The 27,533-nt window shown below is 37.3% G+C and overlaps 2 protein-coding genes across 5 annotated transcripts in view; one reads left to right on the top strand and one right to left on the bottom strand.

Moving 5' to 3' along the window:
- Positions 1–27,533, top strand: part of PCNXL4 (pecanex-like 4 (Drosophila)) — an 82,612-nt gene that overhangs the window by 46,136 nt on the left and 8,943 nt on the right. Inside the window, exon 11 of one of the 2 annotated variants that reach the window (XM_011961929.1) lies at positions 1,476–2,145. The exons of the other annotated variant lie outside the window; for it this stretch is intronic. Within the exon in view, the coding sequence (XP_011817319.1) occupies positions 1,476–1,727 (252 nt within the window). The 3' untranslated portion in view covers positions 1,728–2,145. Of the gene's footprint in view, positions 1–1,475; positions 2,146–27,533 lie in introns of those variants that run through there. 2 annotated transcript variants of the gene reach the window in all.
- The window catches only part of DHRS7 (dehydrogenase/reductase (SDR family) member 7), a 24,733-nt gene continuing 9,654 nt past the window's right edge, over positions 12,455–27,533 (bottom strand). For 2 of the 3 annotated variants that reach the window (XM_011961928.1, XM_011961927.1), the window contains 6 exons: positions 23,405–23,557; positions 21,270–21,376; positions 20,262–20,501; positions 17,759–17,881; positions 17,044–17,259; positions 12,455–12,684 (listed from right to left, as the gene is read on the bottom strand). In XM_011961928.1, the coding sequence (XP_011817318.1) occupies positions 12,637–12,684; positions 17,044–17,259; positions 17,759–17,881; positions 20,262–20,501; positions 21,270–21,376; positions 23,405–23,540 (870 nt within the window). In that variant the 5' untranslated portion in view covers positions 23,541–23,557 and the 3' untranslated portion in view covers positions 12,455–12,636. Of the gene's footprint in view, positions 12,685–16,638; positions 17,260–17,758; positions 17,882–20,261; positions 20,502–21,269; positions 21,377–23,404; positions 23,558–27,533 lie in introns of those variants that run through there. The other variant, XM_011961926.1, reaches the window with a different exon arrangement.

Consider the following 27,533-nt stretch of genomic DNA (forward strand, 5'->3'; position numbering starts at 1 on the left):
ATAAATAAATAAATAAATAAATAAATAAATGTTAGAAGGAAACATAAGGGTAAATCTTCATGACCTTAAACTTGGCAATAGATTCTTAGATATGGCACCAAAAGCATGAGAAACAAAAGAAAAATAGGTAAACATGACTTCATCAAAAGTAAAAACTTTTGTTCCTCAAAGCACATCATCAAAAAAGTAGACAACTCACAGAATGGGGAAAATATTTGCACATATATGTTAAGGGACTGTTAACTAGAATATATAAAAGAACTCTTACAACTCTATAATAAAAAGATAAATAGATTTTAATGTGGACAAAGGATCTATATAGACATTTCTTTAAAGAGGATATACAAGTTGCCAATAAGTTCATGAGAAGTGCTCCATATAATTAGTCATCAAGGAAGTGCAAATCAAAACTACAATAAAATAACACTTCACACACACAGGATGGCTAAAATCAAAGGTCTGAAAATAAGTGTTAACAAGATGTAGAGAAATTGGAACCCTCTTCTGCTCTTGGGAATGTAAAATGGTACAGCCACTTTGGAAAACATTCTGGCAGTTTCTCAAATAGTTAAGCATAGAGTTAACATACGACCTAGCAGTTCTATCCCTAAGTATATATACCTAAGAGAAATTAAAACATAAATCCACATGAAACCTTGTACATGAATGTTTATAGCAACATTATTCTTAATTGCTATAAGGTGGAAACAAACCAACTGTATATCAGTTGCTGAAAACAAATTTTAGTATATCCATATGATGGAATATTATCCTGCCATAAAAAGGAATAAGGTACTGATACATGTACAACATAGATGAACCTTGAAAATACGCTAAGTGAAAGAAATCGGTCACAAAAGACCACATACAAGTGAAATTTACAGAAGAGAAGTTTATAAAGATAGAAAATATGTTAGTGGTTACTTAGGGAAGGGTCAATGAGGAGATAGGATGGTGATAACTAAAGAGTACAAGGATACTTCTTGAGGTTGTGATGTTTTAAAACTTAACTGTGGTGATGGTTACACGTATCTGCGACTATCATAAAAACCATTGAATTGCATACAGTAAGTAAATAGATTGTATGGAATGTGAATTATATCTCAACAAAGCTGTTTCTTTAAAAAGAGCCTATTGTATCATTCACCACCAAATAGTATTTATGACTATGCGTCGCTGAGGCAACAGATCAGAGAAGGAAGACAAAGAGAAGTGACTAAGATATTGCCTAATGGTGATTGAGATGGCTGCCAGGAAACTTTCTTTTATTTAAAGAACAAAGGAAGTAGAGGTAATTCTTGATTCTGAATACAAGCAACTCATTGTGTACATTTTAAAACACTACTTTCTGTTTTTTGAACTTGGGAAAAGTTTGCCGAATTACAATGCAATTTTTCTATAAGTTTATAAATAAAATATGAAGACCTAAATGTAATCTCTTTTCTTTTTCTTCTCCTACCCTTTTTACTATAAAGGGAATTTACACTGGAAGAGTACTTAGCCTTCAAGAATTATTGATCCAAGTGGGAAAGTTGAATGCTGAAGCTGTTAGAGGTCAGTGGGCCAATCTTTCGTGGGAATTACTTTATGCCACAAACGATGATGAAGAACGTTATAGTATACAAGCTCATCCACTACTTTTAAGAAATCTTACAGTACAAGCAGCAGATCCTCCCCTGGGATATCCGATTTATTCTTCAAAACCTCTCCATATACATTTGTATTAGAGCTCATTTTGACTGTAATGTCATCAAATGCAGTGTTTTTATTTTTTCATCTTAAAAAAGTAGCTGTGATTCTTGTAACTTCAGGACTTCTCCCCACCCTCATTCAGATGCCTGAGAACAGCTAAGCTCCATAAAGTTGGTTCTCTTAGCCATCTTAATGGTTTTAAAACACAACAAAAACATATTTAACATAAAAGTTAGAACTATTTGGCCAATACTGGTGCCCTCTGGACTTTAGTAGACTTTGGTAAATATGAGAAAACATTTGTGTAATTATTATATAATGAATTTTGTAATGCTTTCTTAAATGTGTAATAGGTGAATTGCCATATAAAGTTAACAGCTATGTAATTTTTACATGCTTAAGATAGATGTATCAGTGTTCTAAGTAGTGATAATGGATCCTGTTGAAGGTTAATATGATTTATAGTATTTTCAAATGTGCTGTTTTAACATCTAATATTATCTGAATGTTTTTATATAGTTTTCATAGACTTCAATTCACAAACTTTAAAAAACTTTTAATAAAATATTTTCCTTCCTTTTCAAGTATCCTTTTGATATATGTGAAAGAAGCAGGGTTCATCCCATTCATCACGTGAATATTCACAGAAAGAGCAATGTTAGGGTAATCTGCATATGACTACTAAAGCATAGATCTGACTCATTATATATTTATTCCAACTGAATTTACTGCTTCTGAAAAATGATTTACCCAACAGGACTACCAGTTACTAATGTCTTAAGGTATATGAACTAAAGAGGAGATAGGAAGAAAATTTTTATATGATCTGAATTTTATTTTCATTCTCTTCTTGCTTAGGAACATTTTACAGATACATGTAAGGGGAATTAACAGTGAATCCACATCAGTTGAGAGATCAGTTTCCTCTACTTCTTACTTAATTTCCAATGAAATCGGTAGGAGCCCCCTAGATTTATAATAATGTATTCTCTTTAGAAACATTGAAATTATATGAAATGTACCAGTTAAGCTGCTATTAATATTCCATTTATTTAGTATGTGGATCAGTTCACTCTAACAATGTTAAAGGATAACTTTTTGGACCAATTTTCAGTTAATGAATTCAAGAGATTTGTATGTTTATCTTTTTATTGGAGATAATATAGTACAGTTACTAAGATAAGATTTTATATTACTCTTGAGTTCACATCTCAGATTTATGATTTAATTTACATGATTGAGATTTACTAGCTATACACCTTTATATCTTTGTCATGTAGAATATTTTTTCATGTCATTAAAAGTACTTTGTAATTATCAGCTTTTTTTTTTTTTTCCGAGACAGTCTCACTCTGTCACCCAGGCTGGAGTGCAGTGGCACGATCTTGGCTCACTGCAACCTCCGCCTCCCTGGTTCAAGCAATTCTGCTGGCTCAGCCTCCTGAGTAGCTGGGATTAAAGGCACGCACCACCACGCTGGCTAATTTTTGTATTTTTAGTAGAGATGGGGTTTCACCATGTTGGCCAGGATGGTCTCGAACTCCTGACCTCATTCACCCGCCTCGGCCTCCCAAAGTACTGGGATTACAGGCGCGAGCCACCGTGTCTGGCCTTAATTATTGCTTTTAATGACAGCATAAAATTCCATTGATATTATTTATTGGATTACTATCCCCCAAATAATGTGAATTTTCAGTTGTTTAGAGATTTTCACTATAATAATAATACCAAGCTATGCCTTCCCTTAACCTTGCATCCTCCTCAAACTATTCTCATATCTCCATTTCATTCATGGCCAAGTTTTCTCTTTCATTTACTTGTCAAACCATTACAATCTGGATCCCATCTCCATAACTCTCCCAAATTTTTTTTTAAAAAGTTTTTATTAAGGTCACTATCGACCTTTTTATTGTCAAACCAGCTAGTAGTAATTAACACATTTGACTATTCCTTGAATCAGCTTTTGTGTTTTCTTTTGAACTTTCCTGATACTACATTATCTTTGTTTTCTTCTTATCTTCCTAGCAACTCATCAAACATCTTTGCTGCCTTTCCTCTTCTACCTGACCTCTAAATTTTAGTATTTCTCACCAATTGGTTCTAGGCCCCCCTTTGTATTTCTGCAATCACCATAATCTCATCTACTTCAAGACTTGAAATAGCATCAATAAATTGATGATGATCAAATGTATGTACCTAACCCAACGTCTCTTCTTACACTGAACCTGTATATATCACTTATTTGATATCTTCACTTAGTATATTAAAAACTGACTGTTAGATTTTGAAGGGAAGGTGAGGGTTAAAGAAAGACACATGCAGAAAGAGGACAGCTTGACAGCAAATGCAGGCTTTACGTCCAGCATAAAACCTACAGAAGTGGGGGACCAGCTTAATGCCAGAGCCTGCCACTGCTTACAGCCTGGGCGTACTTATAGGCATGGGTGGGAGGGGTCTGGGCAGTATGACTTGCTGCCCAGCAGGATATTGATAAGATGCTCCCATGATGAGGTGGTTCTGGCCCTTGTTCTAGCAGGATGTCATCGTGGTATTCCTTGGAACTTTGCCCAGCAAGATGTAGGGATATTTCTTAGGTTGGGCCTTTTCCCACCTTGTGATCAGGTAGTTAGGCAGGATGTTTCTCACTGCCCGAACCCCTGTGAAATGTTTCACTTTGATTAAGGTCTGCAAAATAGCGGGGAGCTTACAAAATGGTGCAGTTTGGACTAACACTAACCTTACTGAATTTTCCCTAAAACCTTTTCTACTTCCAAATTTTAGTGGTGCATTCATACCAACTATTTCAGAGAGCTAGAAAAGCCAAGCAAAATAGTATTTTAAAATCTGCTTAAAGGCATTAGAAAACCAAAAGACAGTGAAGAATAACATCACCAAGATCTAAGAATGAAACTTAGAGACCTGAGCCCAGCATTTGGGCTGCTTTTCTTAGAGGAGATATGCCGATTCAGGATAAGGTGGTTGTGAGTCTGAGACGCTAAGTAACACTTATGACAGCCTTGCTGCTGAGTTAGAGGGACAAAAACTGGAGACCAAGGCTCTCCAAGGAAGTAGGGGAGGGGAAAGGAACCCTAGTTAACTGACCGTACATTGGGTTGTGACCCCAAGGACCATATTCCAAATCGTAAGGGTGAAGAAAAACCAGATGCAGTTAGGATCTTCTCACTTCCCAAAACTGGATTAAGGTGACCCTTTGTCCGCTACCCAGAGCAAATGTAAATCCTCTCTGATCTTTTGAGTTATTTTTATAACTTTTCACGTTCAGTGTTGGAAAGTTATTTAAGGTATCTGAGGAAACAAGGCAACATGATCAGAATCCGAAAGAAGCAAGGGATGATAGGACTGAGCTACAGGGGACCCAGATAATGAGCTACACAACACAGGGTCTAAAATTACTATCTTTAGTGTGTTTGAAGATCTAAAACACAAGATTGAGAATTTCAGCAGAAAATCAGAAACTATAGAAGAATCAATCAAGTCCCCAACTTAAAAGTACTTTAATCAAGTTTAAGAATTCAGTGAATCGTCTGGGCACGGTGGCTCACGCCTGTAATCCCAGCACTTTGGGAGGCCGAGGCGGGCGGATCACAAGGTCAGGAGATCAAGACCATCCTGGCTAACTCAGTGAAACCCCATCTATACAAAAAAAAAAAAAAAACCAAGCGTGGTGGCGGGTGCTTATAGTCCCAGCTGCTCAGGAGGCTGAGGCAGGAGAATCACTTGAACCCAGGAGGCAGAGGTTGCAGTGATCCAAGATCATGCCACTGCACTCCAGCCTGGGTGACAGAGCAAGACTCAAAATAAATAAATAAAAGGATTCAGTGAATAGATTTGATAGAAACTGGATACAGTGAAGTAAGAATTCGTGAACTAGAAGTTATGTCAGAAGTAAATACCGGGTGTGAAAAACTAAGATACAAAAGAATGGAAGATACAGTAGAGGGAATAAGAGACATGGAGTTAACATGAGGAGATCTAACATACACATAACTGGATTTCCAGAAGGAGAAGAGAGTATGACAGAAGCAACCTATGAGGAGATAATGACTGCGAATTTTCCAAATTTTTAAAAGACATGAAGACCTGCAAGATCAAAGCATGATAAATAAAAACAAAATTACACCTTAGCACATCCTAAGAAAAAATAAAACACAAAAAGAAAATCATTAAAGGAGCCAGTGATAAAAGACATTACTTTTAAAGGAGGCACAATTTTATTAAACTGACAGCTAACTTCTCAACAGAAAATATGGGAACCGGAAATCAATGGAATGATATTTTCAAGTTACTGAGAGAAAATACCTGCAATTTTAGAATTCAATACCCAGCCTTTCCCCAAAAACAATTCTTGAAGAATGAAGGCAAAGACACGTTCAAACACAACAAATTTAATAGCAGATTGTCATTAAAGGTAATAGTAAAGGGGATTCTTCAGACAGAAGGAAAATGATCCCAGAAAAGGGTTAGGGATAAAGGTAGGAATGAACAGTAATTTTAAAAAATAATATACAGTTTAAGGAATATTAACTGTATAAAATAGTCTTCAAGGTTAAAATAAATAATGTTAAAATGTGACAATAATATATACATTTGGTGCAGGAATTCTAAAGTCCTTACAATTATCAGAAAGAAGATTATAAGTAATATTAGACTGCTGTGTCATCTATAGGGTAACCACTAAAAGAACAGCAAAAGGCAAAATAAATCATATAACTACAAAGCTAATACGGGGCAAAAGTGGAATAATAAGGCAAAAAGGGAGAGAAAATATAGAACAAATAGAAATTAGGAGGTTTAAAGCTAAATATCAGTTACAACATTCACATGAATAGACAGTGTACCAATTAAATGCAAAGATTATCAAAGTGAAAAGAAAACCCACAAAGTACCTTTATGCAAGAGATGCCTTAAGTATAGGAGTACAAGGGTTGGAAGTAAACAAGAATGGAAAAAGTTACAGTATGAAATACAAAAAACAAAAACGATAGGGCAGGAGGCTGCGGTAGCTATTGCAACATTATTTAATGTTGACCTTAAGGTGAAAAGTATAAAGAGAGACAGTTTGTAATGATAAAAGATTTGATTCACCAGAAAGTTTCAACAGGTCTAATATTTTAATGATTTAGCAATATAACCTCAAATATATAAGCATAAATGAACAGAACTAAAATGAGAAAAGACAAATCTGCATTCCCAGATTTTAATACACTCAGTAACAGAACAGCAGCTGTGCAAAAATACATAAATATGTAAAGATTGGAATAATATTTTAAAACTTAACCTACTTGGCATATATAAAACAGAATACCCCCCCAACAACTGCAAAATACACATTATTTTCAAATGCAGGTGGAATATTTATCAAAACTGACCATATTCTAAATCATAGGGATGGAATATATTCTTTGGCCATGTGTCATTCACTTAGAAGTCAATAATAATTTCAAAAATAGAAAAATTCTATTAAGTTCATAAATTAAGAAATACATTTCTAAATAACTCATGGATCAGACAATAAATTACAATGAAAATTAGAATATATTTGAACTGAATAGTAAAAGTGCTGCATGTCAAAACTTATAATAGACACCTAAAGCCATGCTTCGAAGGAAATTTATAGTCTTAAACACACATTAAAAAAAAAAAAGATTGAAAATAAACCTAGTAGTTATCTCAAAAAATTCCAAGAATAGCAAATTAAACCTGAAGAAAATAAAGGAAATAAAATAATAAAGAACAAGAATTAATGGAGTAGAAAATGAAGATAAAGTTGGATCGACTAAACCAAAAATTGATTCTTTGAAAGGATAATTGATAAGTGTCTGGTAGACTGAAAAAGGAAGAAACCAATATCAGGAATGAAAGGATATTACAAATCCTATGGTCATTTGACAAAATATATGCATGACTTCAAGACAATAAATTGGAAATTTTAAATGAAGTGAACAAATTCTTTAAAATATGTTACAGCCAAAATTGACAAATGAAAAAATAGAAAATTTGAGTAGTTCCCTATCTGCTAAAGAAATGGAACCTATAGTTACTTTATTTGCTTTTCCATAGTGAAACAACAAGCCTAGATGGATTGATTCATCAATGGAAAAACAATCTTAAATTCTTACAAAGGGCAGCAGAAATGCAGGAACCCTCCCCAACTCATTTTATGATGCCGGAAAACCTAGATACCAAAACCTGGCAGAGACTTCGTGAGAAAGGGACCTATTTCATTCCCCCCAACATCAATGCAAAAATCCCAAACAAAATATTAGCAAACTAAACTACACACATACACACACACCTACACACATGGAATAATAAATCACAATCAAGTTGGGTTTCTTCCTGAAAAAGTGAGGTTGGTGTGATGGTTGCAAATCAATCAATATAATTCAACACATTAACAGAATGAAAGGAGAAAAATAATATTTCAGTAGATCCAGAAAAAGTATTTGATAAACCAGTATCCACTCATAAAAAGTTTGCTTTTTAATATTCATCTTTATTATTCTTATCCTGAGTATGCACATAAGATGTTCTAGGTCAGAGATAGATTTCTTATTACTCAGGGTAAATAAGTGCACCTGCCCACCTTCACACTAGTCCATATCCCCCAGAGCAACCTGATAAGAACTCATGGGATTTTGGCTGTGTTAGTGGCCAAATACTGCCTAGGCAAGGGACAGGGAAAATTAATTTTCCCTACTTATAAAGACAAAAGAGGCAGCTGTCCTTTTCCCTGCCTGAAAGGGTCTCCTTTTACTCTAGTCTTGTAGACAGACAAAGTCTCTCCAAAAGCCAGATAGGCAGCCCCATGTGTCTCCCCGAGGTGTCTCCTACATCCCTAGGAAGATAGCATATTAGAAATGAGGAAAGATCTCAGCACAATAACCTAAGTTCCCACCACAAGAAACAAGAAAAAGAATAGCAAAATAAACCTGAAGCAGGCAAAAGAAAGGAAATAACAAGGCCGGGCGCGGTGGCTCAAGCCTGTAATCCCAGCACTTTGGGAGGCCGAGACGGGCGGATCACGAGGTCAGGAGATCGAGACCATCCTGGCTAACACGGTGAAACCCCGTCTCTACTAAAAAATACAAAAAACTAGCCGGGCGAGGTGGCGGGCGCCTGTAGTCCCAGCTACTCGGGAGGCTGAGGCAGGAGAATGGCGTGAACCTGGGAGGCGGAGCTTGCAGTGAGCTGAGATCCGGCCACTGCACTCTAGCCTAGGCCACAGAGCGAGACTCCATCTCAAAAAAAAAAAAAGAAAGAAAAAAGGAAATAACAAAAAGCAGAAATCTATGAAACTGAAAATAGAAAAATACATAAAAAACTGGTTCTTCAGAAAAAAATCAAGAAAATCCATAGTAGACTGACAAAAAGAAAAAAATGCAAATCATTATTATCAAGAATGAAATGGCGAATATCACTACAAATCAGGCAGTCATTAAAAAGATAATGAGAAAATACTGTAACTTTCAGCTTATACACTTGACAACTTAGAATAAATAATCCGATTCTTGAAAACCACAAACTACTAAAACTCAACCAAGATGAAATAATCTGAATATCCTATAACCATTAAAGAATTAAATTCATAATTTAAAATCTCCTGATAAAAGAAATCTCCAGACCCAGATGCCCTGGCTTCTTTGAGGTTCTTCCATGTTGTTGCATGTATCAATAATTCATTATTTTTTATCGCTGAGTAGTGCTGCACTGTATAGAATGTAACACAGTTTGTTTATACCATTCACCTGTTGGTGGACATTTGTTGGTTCCAGTTTTGGGCTATTATATAAAGCTACTATGAGTATTCATTTACAAGTCTTTATGTGGCCATAAGCTTTCATTTCTCTTGGGCAAATACCTAGGACTGGGCTGGCTAAATCATATGATAAGTGTATATTTAAGTGTTTAAGGAACTGCTGAGAGTCTTTTTTCAAATTAATTGTACCATTTGACATTCCCGCCAGCAGTTTATGTGTGCAAAGTGTGTAATTACATTTATGTAAAACTAGAAAATGCAAACTAATCCATAATAATGCAAGCACATCATTGGTTGCCTGGAATGGGGTGGGTGAGGGGAAATGATTACAAAAGGGCAAAGGGAAACTTCTGGGGCTGATACATGTGTTTACGCTCTTGATTGTGGTTATGGTTCACAAGTGTAGCCATATGACAAAACTTACCAAATTGTACACTTTAAATATGTGGCATTTATCATACATCAATTATACCTCAGTAAAGGTGTCAGAAATAACAGGATATTTATATTTAAATCTGCCTTTGAATTACTGATTGTGACTGAGGTCTCATGTGGCTTACTGGTGAATCCAGTAGTTGAGCAGACTAAAGCTGTCACTTCTGCTAACTCTTTTACCAACTCACCTACTGTCACCTTACACAACCCCAACTTGTTTCAGCTTTGGACTAATGAACACACCATTTTCTTCCTACTTAAAAAGACCACTCAGGATAATGATTAAGAAATACATCGATGGTGAATAATAAATACTTTCAAAAAAGTTAAATGTGAACATTTGACTTTCATAGCTCTTGACTGTCTTTGACAAACCTTGACATAAAGCTGCCTTTTCCATCTTGGGCTGTTGACAAAAAGGCCTAAGAAGGAAAGAGGGTGTGTACAGAAAATTACATGCCATAGAAAAATACCATACACAGGCCAGGAGTGGTGGCACTTTGGGAGGCCAGGGCAGGTGGATCATTTGAGGTCAGGAGTTTGAGACCAGCCTGGCCAACACGGTGAAACTCCATCTCTACTAAAAATACAAAACTTAACCGGGCATGGTGGTGCATACCTGCAGCCCCAGCTACTTGGGAGGTTGAGGCAGGAGAATCGCTTGAACTCGGGAGGCAGATATTGCAGTGAGCTGAGATGGTGCCACTGTACTCCAGCCTGGGCAACAGAGTAAGACTGCATCTCCAAAAAAAAAAAATCCATACAGATGAATCTTTAAAGATTTTAATATGTATACGTCTTCTACCATGCATTGGCTGGAGTAGTTGAACAGACATCGGCAGGCACAATGCTAGGCAGGCACCAGAGATTCAGTGATGAATAAAACAAAACTGACCTGGAATCTGGCTTCCTGAAGCTTCTCTTCATCTATCTAAATTCCTTTCTTTCAAGGCCCAGTGCAATTGACACCTTCATCAGAAAGAGCTTCCACACTCTTCTATCTGCAAATCTCCCTTTTCTGAACTATTATGCTTATAGTCTGTACCAGGCCACATGACATATGTTATTTTGTGGCATTCTAGAATTATTCCAATCTTTTCATTTTTATAACTGGTGTTTTGTATTCAATAAATAATGTTGTTATTCCAATTTTCATCACTGGCCACGCAAGAGTCCTCTCTTTATTATATTTTGTCCCCATAGTGCACCCCCCGTTTCCTCCCCATCCTAAGTAACCATTACAATACCTAAATATGTATCTAATTAGGTTGTATGTTTTCTTGCAAAATGAGCACTATCTTCTATGCACATTTGTGTATGTGAACAGTATTGTGTTAGCGTTGCTTCTCTATTTCTTCACTCTTTACTATGCCTCTAGTACATATCCATGTTGTTATGTATGCATTTATTCCATTGCTTCTACCAGCTATACCTCATGGTGTACCTCTACCACATGTCGTCTTCCCCTTTTTCCAAGGACAGCCACTTGGGTGGCTTCCAACTTGCCCAACAATAATAATTCTAGTTATTTTATGTATGTCACTTTGGCTGCAGCTCAGTTGTGAACTGCTTGTAGATAGGGACCATGTTTTTCTTTACCTGTTACGCCTGCTGATTTTCTATTAGTGCCTGTGCATGTTTTCTGCTGTAAGGTGGGTTAAACATTAAAGTAAAACTAATTATAGAAGTAAGAAGTTGCCAGTGGAATCTTCCTGAGCTGAATCTAATCATGGCTTTACCCCTTACTAGCTTTGTGACCTTGACCTTGGAAAAGTAAAACATTGTTGCTCTTTCTTCATCTATAAAGGTAGATAATACCATCTATCTTAGTGTGCCGTTATGAGGAATGAGTTAATTAACTAATACTAAGCACTCCCAGTACAGCAGAAGACATACAAAGTGTGTTTAATAAATAATAGGTGCAATGAATCCTACCTACTGCTTCAAATTACAGCCATCTCTACCTGTCAACTTTTCTAAGAATATAAGCATCCTGGAGGTAAGGTAATTTCAAATACTTCTTTATATCTGCTCATTACCCAGCACTCTCCTTTGTGTGAAATATTCTATACATTTATGTTGCTATGGTTTGGATGTTTTTGTTCCCTCCAAAATTCATGTTGAAACTTAATCCCCAAGGCAACAGTATAAAAGGATGTGGCCTTTAAGAGGTGACTGAGTAATGAATGGGATTAAATGATCTTTTAAACGCATTTTTGCCCTCTTTCCCTTCTGTCCCTTCCACCATGTGAGGACACGCATTCCTTCACTGTGGAGGATGCAGCAATGAGGTGCCATCTTGGAAGCAGAGATCAGCCTTCACCAGACACTAATTCTGCTGATGCCTTAGTCTTGGAATTCCCAGCCTCAAGAGCCACGAGAAACAGATTTTTCTATTGTTTATAAATTACCAAATCTGTGGTATTTTGTTACAGCAGCACAAACGGACTAAGACAAATCTGTTAACTTAGATTTTAAGCATATGTGCTAAAGTATTTTAAAAGGTTATTTTATCCAAGAATATAGTATGAGTTAATACCTTTTTGTAAGATTCATGGCAATCTTTTAAATTATTTATTTTTTATTTCATTACATGTTGAAAACAAAATCATATCTATTAAAAAGTAAAATCACAAATTAGTCTTTGATTATTCAGAAGCATAAGAAGATTGCTGTTTTCATGTTTTCCATTTCTCCCTCCAGTGGCTTGAAAAATACAGGAGCTCTTTTCAGTCACGTTTTGTCTTAAAGATTTTAAAATAAGAAGAGTCTGCATCCTGTAAAAGAGGGACAGAAACATGAATCAGTACCTACTCCTATTTACTCCAGTTTTTAACATTTTAAGTCCTTCTGTTTTGAGGAGCTGTATCATTATGGTTCACTATTAAGAATCTTCACAAAATTTGAGAAACTGCTTAAATTAGAATTAAAAAATCATAGCCAAAATTTTAGATGCACACAAAAGTACCTCTAATGAGTTTAGCATCATCTCTGGTTTAGAGGAGGCATAAATAGCATTGGACTGTAATGCTAAATTCTCTATAATGACTTTTATGGATCAGCATATCATATCTACACTGCCTTGCCCTAATAAATAAAAACAATAAGTCAGATTATGTAGAATTGAAATATATGGGAGATAACGCTTTAAAATTATTTGTAGCTGGGCAGGCACTGTGGCTCAGCTTGTAATCCCAGCACCTTGGGAGGCCAGGGTGGGCGGATCACCTGAGGTCAGGAGTTCGAGACCAGCCTGGCCAACATGGTGAAACCCCATCTCTACTAAAAATAAAAAATCAGCTGGGCGTGGTGGTGTGTGCCTGTAATCCCAGCTACTCGGGAGGCTGAGGCAGGAGAATTGCTTGAACCCGGGAAGCGGAGGTTGCAGTGAGCTGAGACGGCGCCATTGCACTCCAGCCTGGCCAGCAAGAGGGAAACTCTGTCTCAAAAAAAAGAAAAATGAAAAAAAATTATTTGTGAACTTTTTGTATATTGCTTAAGGAATAAAACAAGGCAACTTGATAATCCCCAAGATGTGATGTTTCTTTTGGGAAGATATGCATTTACCACTTCCAAAACTTTGCACTAAGAAAGACAAAATAATAATAATGATAATACAAAAGTCAGTGTAGCCACTGTTCTTGATCCCTAAAAATAATAAAGATTCATAAAAACAAAGTTCCAGACATAATGTTCTTAGACTAAAGAAGCAAATTCTAGTTAACAACAAGTACTATTAGCTTGAAATAAGTTATACTAGCATTTTCTTAGATGCTTATCAATAAGAAAATATATATATACACATATATGTAAAATATAAAATAATGGCAGCGAGGAAGAGTACAAACTATAAAGAATGAGGTGTTATGTCCTACAAATTGCTTTGGGAGATGACAGAATGCCCAGCTTATCATAATAAAGAGCAACAAAGTAGTAAGACTATATAATAAGCAATATTTCAAAGATGGGGGTAGGAAGAAAAAGGCTGTTATTTTTTTTAGAAAAGCCTAGGTGTAAAAAAAATGTGAGATTTGCTAAATGATGTTTATATTTTACAGTTAGATGTTCTCGAAACAAAACAAAATACCCTTCATATGGACATTTCTGGAAATACTATTACAGTGGGACTGAAATTCTCTAGTCCCTGGTCCCTCTTTCCTCTCTGAAAAAAATCACTTCTATAATACATTCTTTATCTGCCCTATTACTTTAATTGAGAATGTGAACCAGTACACACATTATGGAAAATACGGAAATTCCTCAAAAAATTGAAAATAGAATTACCATCTGATCCAGCAATTCCACTTATGGATATAAATCTAAAGGAAGTGAAACCTTGAAGTGATATCTACACTCCCATGTTCTTTTTAGCATTACTTATAATAGCCAAGATATGGAAACAACCTAAGTGTCCACTAGTGAATGAATGGATAAAGAAAATGTGTGTGTGTGTGTGTGTGTGTGTGTGTGTGTGTGTGTTTATGGAATACTGTTCCACAATGGAATATTTTTCAGCCATAAAACGATGGAACTCCTGGCATTTGTGAAAACATGGATAATTAATGGACATTAATGCTAAGTGAGAGAAGCAAGATACAGAAAAACAAGTACTATGTGATGTAACTTATGTGGAATCTAAAAAGTCATACTGAAAGGCAGAGTAGAATGATGGTTGCCAGGAGTCAGAAGATGGGGGAAATGGGGAGATCTTGGTCAAAAGGTATACATTTTGGCCAGGCACAGTGACTCACACCTATGATCCCAACACTTTGGGAGGCCAAGGCAGGTGGATCGCCTGAGCCCAGGAGTTCAAGACTAGCCTGGGCAACATGGCAAAAACCCGTCTCTACCAAAACCACAAAACCTAGCCAGGCATGGTGGTGTGCACCTGTAGCCTCAGCTACTCAGGAGGCTAGGGTGGAAGGATTGCTTGAGCCTGGGAGGTGGAGATTGCAGTGAGCCATGATCACGCCACTGCAGACTCCAGCCTGGGCAACTGGGCGAGACCCTGTCTCAAAGAAAAAAAATATTAGAAATTTTCAGTTATAAGATAAATAACTTATGTTATTATAACTTACAAATTCTAAGGATCTAATATACAGCATGGTGACTATAGTTAATAATACTGTATTGCATATTTGAAATTTGCTAAAAAAGTAGATTTTAAGTGTTCTCACCATAACAAAAAAAAGGTAACTGTGGGTGACAGATGTGTTAATTAGTTTGATCGTGGTAATCATTTTACAGTGTATTAGATCATCATAATGTATACCTTAAATATATATAATTTTATGTGTCAATTATAATGAAAATTTTTGATCATTAAGGAAGTTGAATATCCTGCTATATCTAACTCAAGATGAGAAGGGGAAAAAAAGCACAATAGCTAACACTTAGAACACTCCAAGTTGTGTTTTAAGTGCTTTTCATATATTAAATTCATGTAATTCCCATACGATCCTGTGACTGGGCACTATTATCACTAATCTCCATCTTATATTAATAGATGGGGAGACTGAGTGATAGAGAAGTAACCTGCTTTAAGGGCGTGGGGCACAGCTGGGATTTGAACCCAGGTAGCCTAGCACCAGGCTGCATGCTCTTTGCCAGGAGACTGTGCTTCCTCTGTAGTAAAGTGGCCTGTCCCTCTCAACTCTTTCCATCACTGGGCACAAAGCTACTGCATCAGCTGTCCTCCATGTTTAAAACTCAGGTTTAATCTTTGATGAAGCTTTACCTTTAGAGCTTCTACTCACACTACCAAGTCCCAACAATACCAAAACACTCGTAAGCAATTTGGCCCAAAGCAAACTGTTCCACATTACTACTTGGTAGAAAATGAAAAGCTCCTTTGTGATTGTTCACACTCTGGACATTTTAGTGTGTCATGACCCAGTCTGATAACCTTTTATGTCTCTTAAGCATTTTGTTGTGTTTGTAACTTTTTACCCCCTAATTCATTTTCACTGTCCTGCAAAGAGCGGGAATAAATTAAATGTCTAACAATTAGTGGATTACTTAAATATTTGCAGGTATGTATAGTATGATCCCGTTTTATAATTCTTTGTTTATCTATCAAACCCGATTGATTCATTTCTAAAAGAAGGTGGTAACAAAGTATATCAAAGGCTAACAATAAAAACCATCCTCAGCAATAATCTTTTGCTGCATAATCATCTACAATTTTTTGTTTACTTCATTACATTTCCTGTACTGTCTATAAATTAAATTCTTTTGAGGGTCACAATTTCTCAGAAATGGTTAATAGTATTCCCCAACTAATTGCTATAAAGAATGAGTGCTGAAAGAATGATCATCAGCATATTTCCTTAGACAGGGGAATAGGCACATCTTAGATGTGCTGAGTACTTCAGGAATGAGGTAAAAGCGCATGCATCTGTTTTAACAACGCAGTAAGTGCTTTGACAGGAAAGCACAGGGGCTGAGGTGCATCTGGTCCTGGGGAGAAGTGGGAGGGAAGGCCAGGTACCATTCCAAGGAGGTGACTTGGGAGTTGAGACTGGTAGGTTGGGTAGGAGTTGGTGGGGAGAAACAGTAAGGAAAGAACATTTTGACACACATACTGGTCAAACAGTATGTACAGAAGAAAAAAATGGCAATCTTTGATTTGATTTTACCTTGTAAAAAACCTTCTTTCTCCAAGACTAGTAATTTATACTAAACCAAAAGATAAGCATGGGAATAAAATATTTTTTATTTATTTTTCTTTATATCATGAGACTGGTGGAAGGTTAGAAAGGTTTTTTTGTTTTTGAAACAGAGTCTCACTCTATCACCCGGGCTGGAGTGCAGTGGCACCATCCTGGCTCACTGCAACCTCTGCCTCCCGGGTTCAAGCAATTCTCATGCCTCAGCCTCCCGAGTAGCTGGCATTACAGGCGTGCACCACCATGCCCGGCTACTTTTTGTATTTTTAATAGAGATGGGGTTTTGCTATGTTGGCCAGGCTGGTCTTGAACTCCTGGCCTCAAGTGATCTGCCTTGGCCTCCCAAAGTGCTGGGATTATAGACATGAGCCACTGTACCCAGCCAGAAAGTTTTTTAAACACTGGAAAATTCTGTACCTTCCTGCAAGATTGATACATATTAGTAAGAAACTTAGAAATTGGTCTTACCACACCACTCTTAAAGTTCTCAATCCTTTTCTTCCCCATCTTGCTGGTTATCCACCAGGCCCAGGTTGGCATGTATTGCCACAAATATGTCACTAACAAGAAAGGTTGTTGTGAGATCCAAACTTCTTTCAAATCATTGGCCATGCTGATTAACATCAGCCGCACACAACGACTGGTTGTCATCTTGTGGGACTGGTCTCCGTTATTGGCTATAGTCTAAGAAAATTTAAAAATTAAGTGAATTTATCCAAGCAATTTCACAGAACTTTAAGGTGGAAAGGACTCAAATGCCATCTAGGTGAGTGGTTCCTTTAATGGAGCTTTATGCCCCTTAGGAGTCTCCATAAGTACTAATGGGAATTTATAAACTATTTGTAATATTTCAAAAAGCCTAACCGAAACCATATGCTTACTAGATAATTCAGCACAGGCTAACTAAAAGGTGAAGATTCTTTGCTTTTAAATAGAATTGCATCACCCTAATGTGCTTAAAGACAATTACTACTTTTGTAATAAAAATCAAACTATTAAGACAATGCATTTAGCAAATGAAATTCCATAAACAATTTTCATAATGGCAGAAGTTGTTTTGTGAATAATTCACACAAAAGCAGTTCTAAGACAAAAACTCTGATATACAGTGATACAACACTAATATGTAATGCCAATATGTAACTAGTAAACATTCAAATTATTCCCAACCAGAAATTTTTACCTTTGTGACTTCTCCAGCTAGGGAATTCTCCACAATATTTGATTGCACAGGTCCTGGGCAAATGTTAGAAACTATTATACCTGGGTATGCGGCAAGTTCTGTTCGAAGGCCATTAAAAAAACCCTAACAGGCAAAAAAAAAAAATGGAAGAAAAGAAGGCAAATAAATACAGACACGTATCTCATGATTTATCAAAATATGTTCTAAAATGTGTGAGTAAAGAACAGGGAGTGTGATCATGCAAGCTTATTAGGCACTTATAACTGTAGACTGGAGACAACTGTAGACTGTAGACTGTGGACTGTAAACTGTAGACTGTAGACTGGAGGCACTTACAACTGAAGACTGGAGACAATCTAGAACAGACATTCTCAGCTCTTTCCAGGTATAAATGGTTCACCCCCTTTGATAGTGATGGGGCTTGCCATCAATGATTTTTATGGTAGGCTTGCACTGGATAGGTAAAAAAACTATCCCTGAAGATTCTGATACACCCTTTTCATACCAGTCCTCCTCTCCCCACTCCAAAAGGGGTGTATGTCCTCCACTGAGAATCACTTAGGTCGAGTTTCTATTTATTCCCCAAAGTAGTCTAAAGCGCAAATGTTTGGGACAAAGGTGAGGAAGATGGGATTAGTACTTCGCAGAAACTATCACAAAGAATGATTTCCACTTTTCCCATGTATATTGCTATTTTAACAGAATTAATTCATTTCTGCAAACATTTATCTTTTGGGGTAATAAGAGGGTACATGGCTAATTAAAAATGTAATATGATTGCCTACTGAATGACTTGTGTAAAACAGACTAGACCTTCTAGACTTAAAGATACTGACCATTTCTAAACCAATGGGGAGTAAACAGAAATCTACTGCCTCTCATCTCTTCCTAAATTAGGAAATCTTCCAAGATTACATTGTTATAAGGCTGGGTTATCTATTGAAAAGCCTAAACAGCTAACCCACAGTACATCTGTATATGATCCAAAAATGTTAAACAACTATCAGCCCTGAATGCTGACCCCAACAAACAGAGGGGCTATGAGGGTTTATGATCAGAGACCAATACAGTGCCTGACTCAGAGATGAACTAAAAAAAAAAACAAAAAAAAAAAACCTTGGTAAATTAATGGAAAACTCCCATAACTTTAACCTTCTGCCTCTCTGTAGCAACAGAGGAGAGAGGATACCAAGCAAGCCAATACATCAAACACTAAAACCTCTCCTTGTTTGAAATCACATCTAGTATTGTGTGTAAACTTTTCAATGATAAACAAGTTAATTCTGTAGCTTACTGAGAATCTGAGAAGGAAATGTGCTCTTCAAAAAGAGTTTCCTGGTAACTACAGTCTCAACCTGCCACATTTTATCATAGGATCAAATCCAGTAATAAAATAATGAGTCTTGCAGGGCAGGCCAGACAGCTCATCTGTGTTTACTGAAAGCAGCCGGCATCTCTTATGAGATACATGGTGCCAAACAGATGGGTGGCCGCCCTCCCCCATCTGCCTGCCTGAGGCTTGCCCAACTGCTCTCCAGGAAGTGACTGATGCCTGTTACTAAATATGAGGAAATCATCAGTGTAGCATTGTGCTTCATCACTGTCTGCAGTTGTCTACACTTTGCAGCAGAAAAAAGATGTCCTAAAGAATCAAAGCTTCAAATTTGCATGAAACCATGATGACCATGTAGCTATTGCATCTCATTATTCCAACAGTGAAACATTCTACTTAAACTGACTTCAACAGCATTAAATATAAATTTTGTGTCTTCTTTAATCATTCTTTTCCTATTGGCCTTATAATTTATTTATATCCAGTCTTAAGCCACCATTAAAAATTCATCCATTTCTAATATTTATACCTTATAACTTATGCAATCCAAATCAAGCTTTTCTCCTTGCCTCTGCCTTGACTAGATTTTCTTCTTCCAATGAAACCAGAGTGAATACAGTCAAAATTTTTCCCAGTAAGGATATAAGACCAGGAATAATCATCCTGTGGGAAGTACCTATTTCTGACATGCATATATAATTAGACCAGGCAAAACACACACCAACTATAAAGGGCAAAGAAAAGAAGTCACAGAAATGGGGAGGAAAAAGTACATCCTGAAGTGTATGTAGAAGAAAGGAGAAGTGGACTCCCAATTTTCCACGAAGATGTGGTAGGAATAAGGACAAGGTAAAGAGTGACGTGTTAACTAGATGATACACATTTTCAGGGCAGAGACCCCATCTTACTATCTTTATATCCCCAGGGTCTGTTGTACTGCATGGCACAATGCAGTGCTTGATACATATTTATTTGTTCAACAAGTTAGAGGTATGTGTGGATCAAGTCTTTTTTAGCATCTACTGGGGGTGTCCTCTACCAAAGGTCTCCTTGGGTCTCTCTGTCTCCCCACATCACTTCCCAGTTCCAAGGACCTCACACAGTGATGGCCATATCTCCCACATACACATTTAAGTCAGTTCTATCAGAGTTGAGTTTGAGCAGCCTTACCCGGAGAGCATGCTTGCTAGCACAGTATCCAGTGGAAAGAGGTGCAGATATGATACCCAGGATGCTATTCACAGTAACAATCTTTCCTTGCTTCCTCTCGATCATGTGAGGCAGAACACATTTTGTCAAGGACACCGTCCCTAAGTAGTTAAGCTCTATTAGCTTTCTGTAGACATCCAAGCTGGTATCCACGCACAAAGAACGCTGGGATATTCCACCATTGTTGACCAGAATGTCGATCTAGTTAAATAAAATCAGAAAAGGGGTGTTTGGGAGATGTCCTGTGGATAGACTGATGGAATTCTTACAGATGGTTGGTTATATTGTTAACTTCAAGAATCAATGGAACAATGGTATATTTCCAGAAGTCAGAAATTAAAAAGATAAAACCCCGAATTTACCTGTGGAATTAAATTCCCATTTTAGATGACCTTTTATGAAAGTTAATAATTGTCATAAAAATAAATAAAAGCAGCCAGCCAGGCGCAGTAGCCTGTAATCCCTGCACTTAGGGAGGCCAAGGAGGGTGGATCATGAGGTCAGGAGTTTAAGACCAGCCTGACCAACATGGGGAAACCCTGCCTCTACTAAAAATTACCAAAATTAGCTGGGCGTGATGGTGCATGCCTGCAATCCCAGCTACTCAGGAGGCTGAGGCAGGAGAATCACTTAAACCTGGGAGGAGGAGATTGCAGTGAGTCAATATCACACCACTGCAGTCCAGCCTGGGCGACAGAGCAAGACTTCGTCTCAAAAAAAATAATTAAAAGCAGCTGTGAATTTTTAGCTTCTTTTGTTCTACATGGAGGAATGTGTACTTGTTAAAACATGAAAAGTACTAATTCCATAACGCCAAAGACTCAAGAGATTAAGGGGCCCAACTCATGGGCCCGATCTCACTGCATGGACCCCACTTGCCTAAAGCCCTTTGTATGACAGCACCATGGATGGGAATCTCTTCTGCAGTTACTTCAAAGCAAGACTGTATCAATATAAGATGCTACTTACTCTACCAAACTCCTGGAGAACAGCTTCAGTAGCCGCTTCATGGGAACCAGTGTCGGTCAGGTCAAGGGGCAAAACAAGTACATCTTTTTCTTTTAAATTGCCATTCTCTAAATAAAGACAAAAATTTGTGTGGAAGTCATGCCATAGTTCAATCAAGCTCCTTGCTACTCCCACTAACATCCACCCTGCAACAGGAGTTGGCAACAAACTCATTTCCGGGTGGCCCTGTGAAAGTTCCTCTCGGTGGTCAGGAAGAGGACTAGTGGTTAAATGATAATGTCTTACCAGACAAAATGCTGGCTGGCCTCACAGGAAGTAGAATGGCAACTTGAATATGCAGTCTAACTTTACAACTTGATTTCTGGCAGAAATCAAGATTATACTACAAACTGCAAACTAGAAAAGAGCAAAAATTTTGGAGCAATTTCTTTAGAAGTACAGAGGTACCTTTGTTTTGTGATAGGCTCACAAAGATGAGTTGCTCTTCTACCCCAAAACAGCTATTTGTGCTTAAAATCAGTAAGAAGCTTAGAGTCCTACAGTCAAACGACACATAGAAGCTTCTCTCCAGAGGCTAAGGATTCCTGGAAGTAAACAGGGAAAAGGACACATGCCTGAAATTCCCATCCAAGAAACATGCTGCTGAGTTGTGATTGGCTCTTTCTGTTCATCAAAAGAACAACTGAAACTAATTTTCCTGGACTCTAACCTTGAAATACAAGTAACACCAGTAAGAAAAACAAGCAAGTATAGAAAATATAAGAGGTAAAAAGACTTCATGGGCAAAGGAGTTAATTGTGAAACATCAACTGTATTAAATGAAAAAGTGGGCACTACAGATCTGCAAGATAAAAGGAAACAGCCTTGTGCCAGGTAAGAAATGCTGACCTGGTTCATCTACTCCACCAGTACAGGACTTGCAAGTCACACCAGCAGAGGAACAACTACCAAAAGAAGTGGCCCAGTGCAAAAACACAAGAGGCCTTTGAAAGAAGTATCATGAAAGAGGCCCATGGCCCTGCTGAGCACTACTGTGGCAACTCACTCATTTCTGGGTGATTAGCTCGATCAGCAAAGTTAAATATTTAAAAGAATGACAGGTAGAGAAGATGGCCCAAAAAATGGTCTGTTGGAAAATTCAAAATTATCTCAGTTTAGGTACTATTAATAAATGTTCCATGAAAAATAATAACTTTCCTGTTCTATGAAAAAATAACTTAGGTACTATTAATAAATGTTGCATTAAAAATAATAACTTGAGGTTGCTTTCAATGTGAACATAATGGCTGGGCGCGGTGGCTCATACCTGTAATCCCACCATTTTGGGAGGCCGAGGCAGGCAGATCACCTGAGGTCAGGAGGTCGAGACAAGCATGGCCAACATGGCGAAACCCCGTCTCCACTAAAAATACAAAAATTAGCTGGGTGTGGTGGTGCACGTCTGTGGTCCCAGCTACTTAGGAGGCTGAGACACAAGAAACACTTGAACCCGCGAGGTGGAAGTTGCAATGAGCCAGGATCACACCATTGTACTCCAGCCTGGGCAACAAAGTGAGACTCCATCTCAAAAAGAAAAAAGTGAACATCACTACACCAAAACTCAAACAAAAATATTAACACTGTTGCCCTTTATGTGAACATGAAAGTATTACCTCAAGTTGTATTTTTTAAACCTAATTCCATTCCTGTTCTTTTATCCTATATAATAAAAGTCTTATCCCATATGATTTTAATATCTGATACGTTAATATCATTCATGTTAATAAAATGAATGAAGATTCTTCCTAATTTCTATGATCAGATACACATATGTCATGGATAAGAACCCAATTGTTTTTTGTCTAAGACAAAAATCTAAGTCACTTGGTCACTAAAAATCCACCAGCATTTGATACAATTGTTGGTCACTCCCTAATGCCAAGAGTCAGTGCAAAAAAAGCATAGAAAGGTGGCAGAAAAGAAGAAAAGGCAAGGGCAGCCAATTAAGACAAAAAGGAGAGGATCTGAGATAAACCACTTAGAGCATTTGGAGCCACGGGGAAATCTCACTCCTCTCTAAAAGTCCCAAAACTGTATTTGAGTTTGGATTCTGATTTATTTCTAGGAAGCACCACTGCTATTTCAGATCTGCTTACCTAGACATCTTCTTTTCACCCTTTCCAGCTCATGCACTCTTCTGGCTGACAGCACAAGAGAAACTCCTAGTTTAGACAACTGGTAAGCCAGCTCCTCACCAATTCCACTCGAGGCTCCAGTCACCCACACCACCATATCAGTCAGCTCCCATTCTATGGAAGGAATGACAATGGAAGGAAGATAATAAGCAATGAATTACAATAGAAAATCAAAGATTAGAAAAAATAAAAGAAAAGAAAGCCTTAAACAATACCACTAAATATGAAGGCATGATGTTTGGAGCTTAAAATTTGAAATATTCTAAGAAAGCGTCTCCTTAACTAAAAAAAAAGCATTAATACAAATCATACTAACAACAGTTATCAACATAGTATTCCTAGACCACAGAACCTTCATGACTTTTCCAGACTTTACTTCAAGGTAAGCCTTGTAACCCCATGGTTTCACCCCAAGGCTCTATTTATGACAAACAGATAAGATAAATATGATAGATAAGATAAACAGGCTAACTAAATAGGAAATCACTGCCTGGACTCACTTTCCTTAGCCATTAAATGAGGCATTCAGATTAGATGATGGCTGAAGGTCCCATCCAGTTTTTAATTACATGATTCTAATACTTTGCAATGGAGGTTGATGAAGAATCTAAATATACCAAGTTCTGTGCTGTTGATGGAAACATCCTAGATTTTTAAAGTAATATTTTCCCCATTTGCCAATCATGCCTGATGCCTATCAGCTCAAGGTCATTTTGTAAAAATGCTCCCCAGATGCCTGAGCTTTCATCTTAGGAAAATATAGTAATTCACCCAAGAACAAATGCATATTACAGAGAGATGAAATATTGTACTCTGCTTCTCCAATTATGTTCCTCTTAACAACTAAAAATGTTATAGTACTAAAGCAATGACAAATGGTTTATTCTTTTCTCCAATGAAAAACTTGTTAGCACTGCAGGAGATGATATTCACTGTCTCTCTGAACCCGTAAAGTCACTGTTATGCAAAGTTCCTGTGTGCCTTATTTAATAAAATAGATGTTATCAAAAGTATTAAACAAGGTATCACTTAACATCACATTTCTGATTTTAGATCAGAAAAGTTAAAATCAGGAAATGATTGCAGTGTTTTAAACAGCTCTAAATCCTAACTGTGATGTTAACAGTACCATCCCTGGAGACTGCCAGGGTTCAAATGCCAGCTCCAACACACACAGCACTGAAATGTTCCCAGGTAAGAACTCGGTGCCTTAATTTTCCACAACTGAAAATGTAATGAATAAGAACACATCCTTCACGTGATTGTTGAGAAATGAGTTAAAACATAGAAAGCACTCAGGGCAGGATATATCTAGTACATACTCAATGTTTAATAAACATCAATTATAATTATTGCTCAAGTTTTTTAATAGATGGACTTCACTACAGCAAAACATAGAACAGTCGCTTAATAACCTATGTCTCCTAACTTCTCCAGCCAGGGAAACGGGGTTACAAATTCTAATGGCTTAACATTTTTACATTACTTCCTATGTACTTAACACATTATCTATTAAAAGCCTCACCAGAACTGTATGAAAAGGTATTATTATCTCAGTTTTACAGAAAAGGTAACTGAGGTTTACAGAGATTAATTTGTCCCCACTAGTCAGTAGATTCCATTAAGGGTAGGACCTTGTCTTCCTTGTTCATTGGTGTGGCCTCAGTGCCTAGCAAGGACTGGAATATTGAAAAGGCTCCATAAATAACTACTGAATAAACAAACACCCAAGAATCCTGGCAAAGCCGGGATATAAGCCCAGGTATATCTAGCTCCAAAGCCCACACTGTCCACTATTTCATGATATACATTTAAATATGATCAATAATTTAAAACCCAACTGTTTCTTAGACATCCAAGAAAATACCACTTGTCCTTAGGAAAAAGGTTTCATGTAAATATCTCAACTAAGGCCAGGTACATTGGCTCACACCTGTAATCCCAGCACTTGCCTGGAGGCCAAGGCAGGCAGACTACTTGAGGCCAGGAGTTCGAGACCAGCCTGGCCAACATGATAAAACCTGTTCTCTACAAAAAATACAAAAATTAGCCAGGTGTGGTGACGCATCCCTGTAATCCCAACTACTCAGGAGGCTGAGGTGCGAGAATCACTTGAACCTGGGAGGCAGATGTTGCAGTGAGCCAAGATTGCTCCACTGCACTCCAGCATGGGTGACAGAGTGAGATTCTGTCTCAAAAAAAAAAAAAAAAAAAAATCTCAACAACAGATGGAAACATCCCAAATACTATGTCTGGGCTACAATGCTTTCCTGTCATATAATGTGCTTTCGTAAAAGGCACAATTGGGCAACCTTCCTATAGGACTTTATCAAGAACAATATAACATCTATTCAGATAATCATTTATTCATTCATTGACTACTTGTTGTTCTCAAGTTCTGCAATCATCAGACTCTAAAGTGAATATTATTTGTTTTAGAAACACAGGATTTACTAACCAGCCTCGAGCTAACAAAGACTTCTTGATGTTTACACAACTAAGCAAATATTTAAAGCTGATGGTGTAAACCTTTAATACAATCACAGTTCTGGCCTCTTCCTCCCACCCTAAAGAAACTTTTTTATTTAGCACCATTTGTTTCCCGATTCCACAGAATCTGGTATACATAATGGTCTCCCTTTAAGAGCCCCTGAAAGTAGATTCTTAAGAGTTGAAAGTGACAGTGCAACTCCCACTCCAGTTTGAGAATTCTCTTCTCAAGCCCTTGACCCATCTCTAATTCCTTCACAGGATGAGGAAGCTAATTATCTCTGAAGCTTCAGCTCCCTTTTTGGGGAAGTCTAATCATTCAGCGGATCTATTTTATACTGATGTGATAAGCTTGTAAATGCTATCAACTGGTAGCAGTGTGCAGTAATCCTGCCTTGTGGTTTGACAAAGAAGAAGTCAAACTTCTGGTGTCGGTGGGTCCAAGTGTCCGGCCTGAGGCATCCTCCCCATCCCTCCCTCTCCCAGCACCTCAAACATTCATCAAGGATTTTGTATCTAAGGCCCAGAAGTTTGTTACCCAAGATGACAAATATTGACATGGATGCAGTTGATGCTGAAAATCATTTGGAACTGGAGGAAAAAACACAGCTTATTAATCAAGTGTTGGAACTCCAACATACACTTGAAGATCTGTCAGGGGAGATGCAGTTATGGAAGAAAATCTCAAGCTAACATCAGAAAACCAAGTTCTTGGACAATACACAGACAATTTCACGTCAGTTTCTAGTGTTTCTCAAACAACTGACACAAAAAGCAAAAGAAATATAGAATTGAAGCCCTTCTGTTTTATGGAATTGTGGCTGATCTTTCTTTATATATTGGACAGATTTCAAAAGTGATAGTACCTTTGTTTGTGGTTTCATTGAATATTTATAAAGCTAATGTCAGATGTAGACAACATTCATAGCGTAACAGGAGACTTCCATAAGTTTGTGTATTATGTTAGTCTATGGGAATGTGCAGATGTATTGGAGATGTGATTTAGAATACCACACATTTATGAAACTTAAAGATGAATGTTTTATAAAATTTGCTCTGATTTGTGGGTTTAGCCCTGTCTTTTATTACAGGCTTAGTAAGATATACAAGAAAATTACCATCACGCTGTGAAAAAGTGACCCAAATCAGGTACTGACTGTACAGCTTCATGTACCCTATCCACCTTCTTGGGCCCCTTCTCCACTGGCTTCTTCCTTCCTATCTCCCCTCCCCTAGGGAAAAATTGTTTTCACATTTGTAAAAGCAATTTTAATACTTAATCATCTCTGAGAGTAACCTGAACTTTAATTGTTGAAACTTAACCAAATGAAGACATTTTCTCAGCTAGGGCTTCTCATTTGTGATATTTAATACTAAGATAGAATTGCTAGTTTCTCTTAAATCTATTGAAAACAAAAAGAGGCTATAAAAATGAAGATTTTTCATTGAAACTGAATTGTCAATCTGGGAAGATAATTTTTTGTTGTCAAAAACTTCTTTTTGGCCGGGTGCAGTGGCTCACGCCTGTAATCCCAGCACATTGGGAGGCCGAGGCAGGAGGATCACCTGAAGTCAGGAGTTCAAGACCAGCCTGGCCAAC

Source organism: Colobus angolensis, unplaced genomic scaffold, assembly GCF_000951035.1.
Source record: "Colobus angolensis palliatus isolate OR3802 unplaced genomic scaffold, Cang.pa_1.0 Scaffold57, whole genome shotgun sequence".
NCBI classification, from domain to species: Eukaryota; Metazoa; Chordata; class Mammalia; order Primates; family Cercopithecidae; genus Colobus; species Colobus angolensis.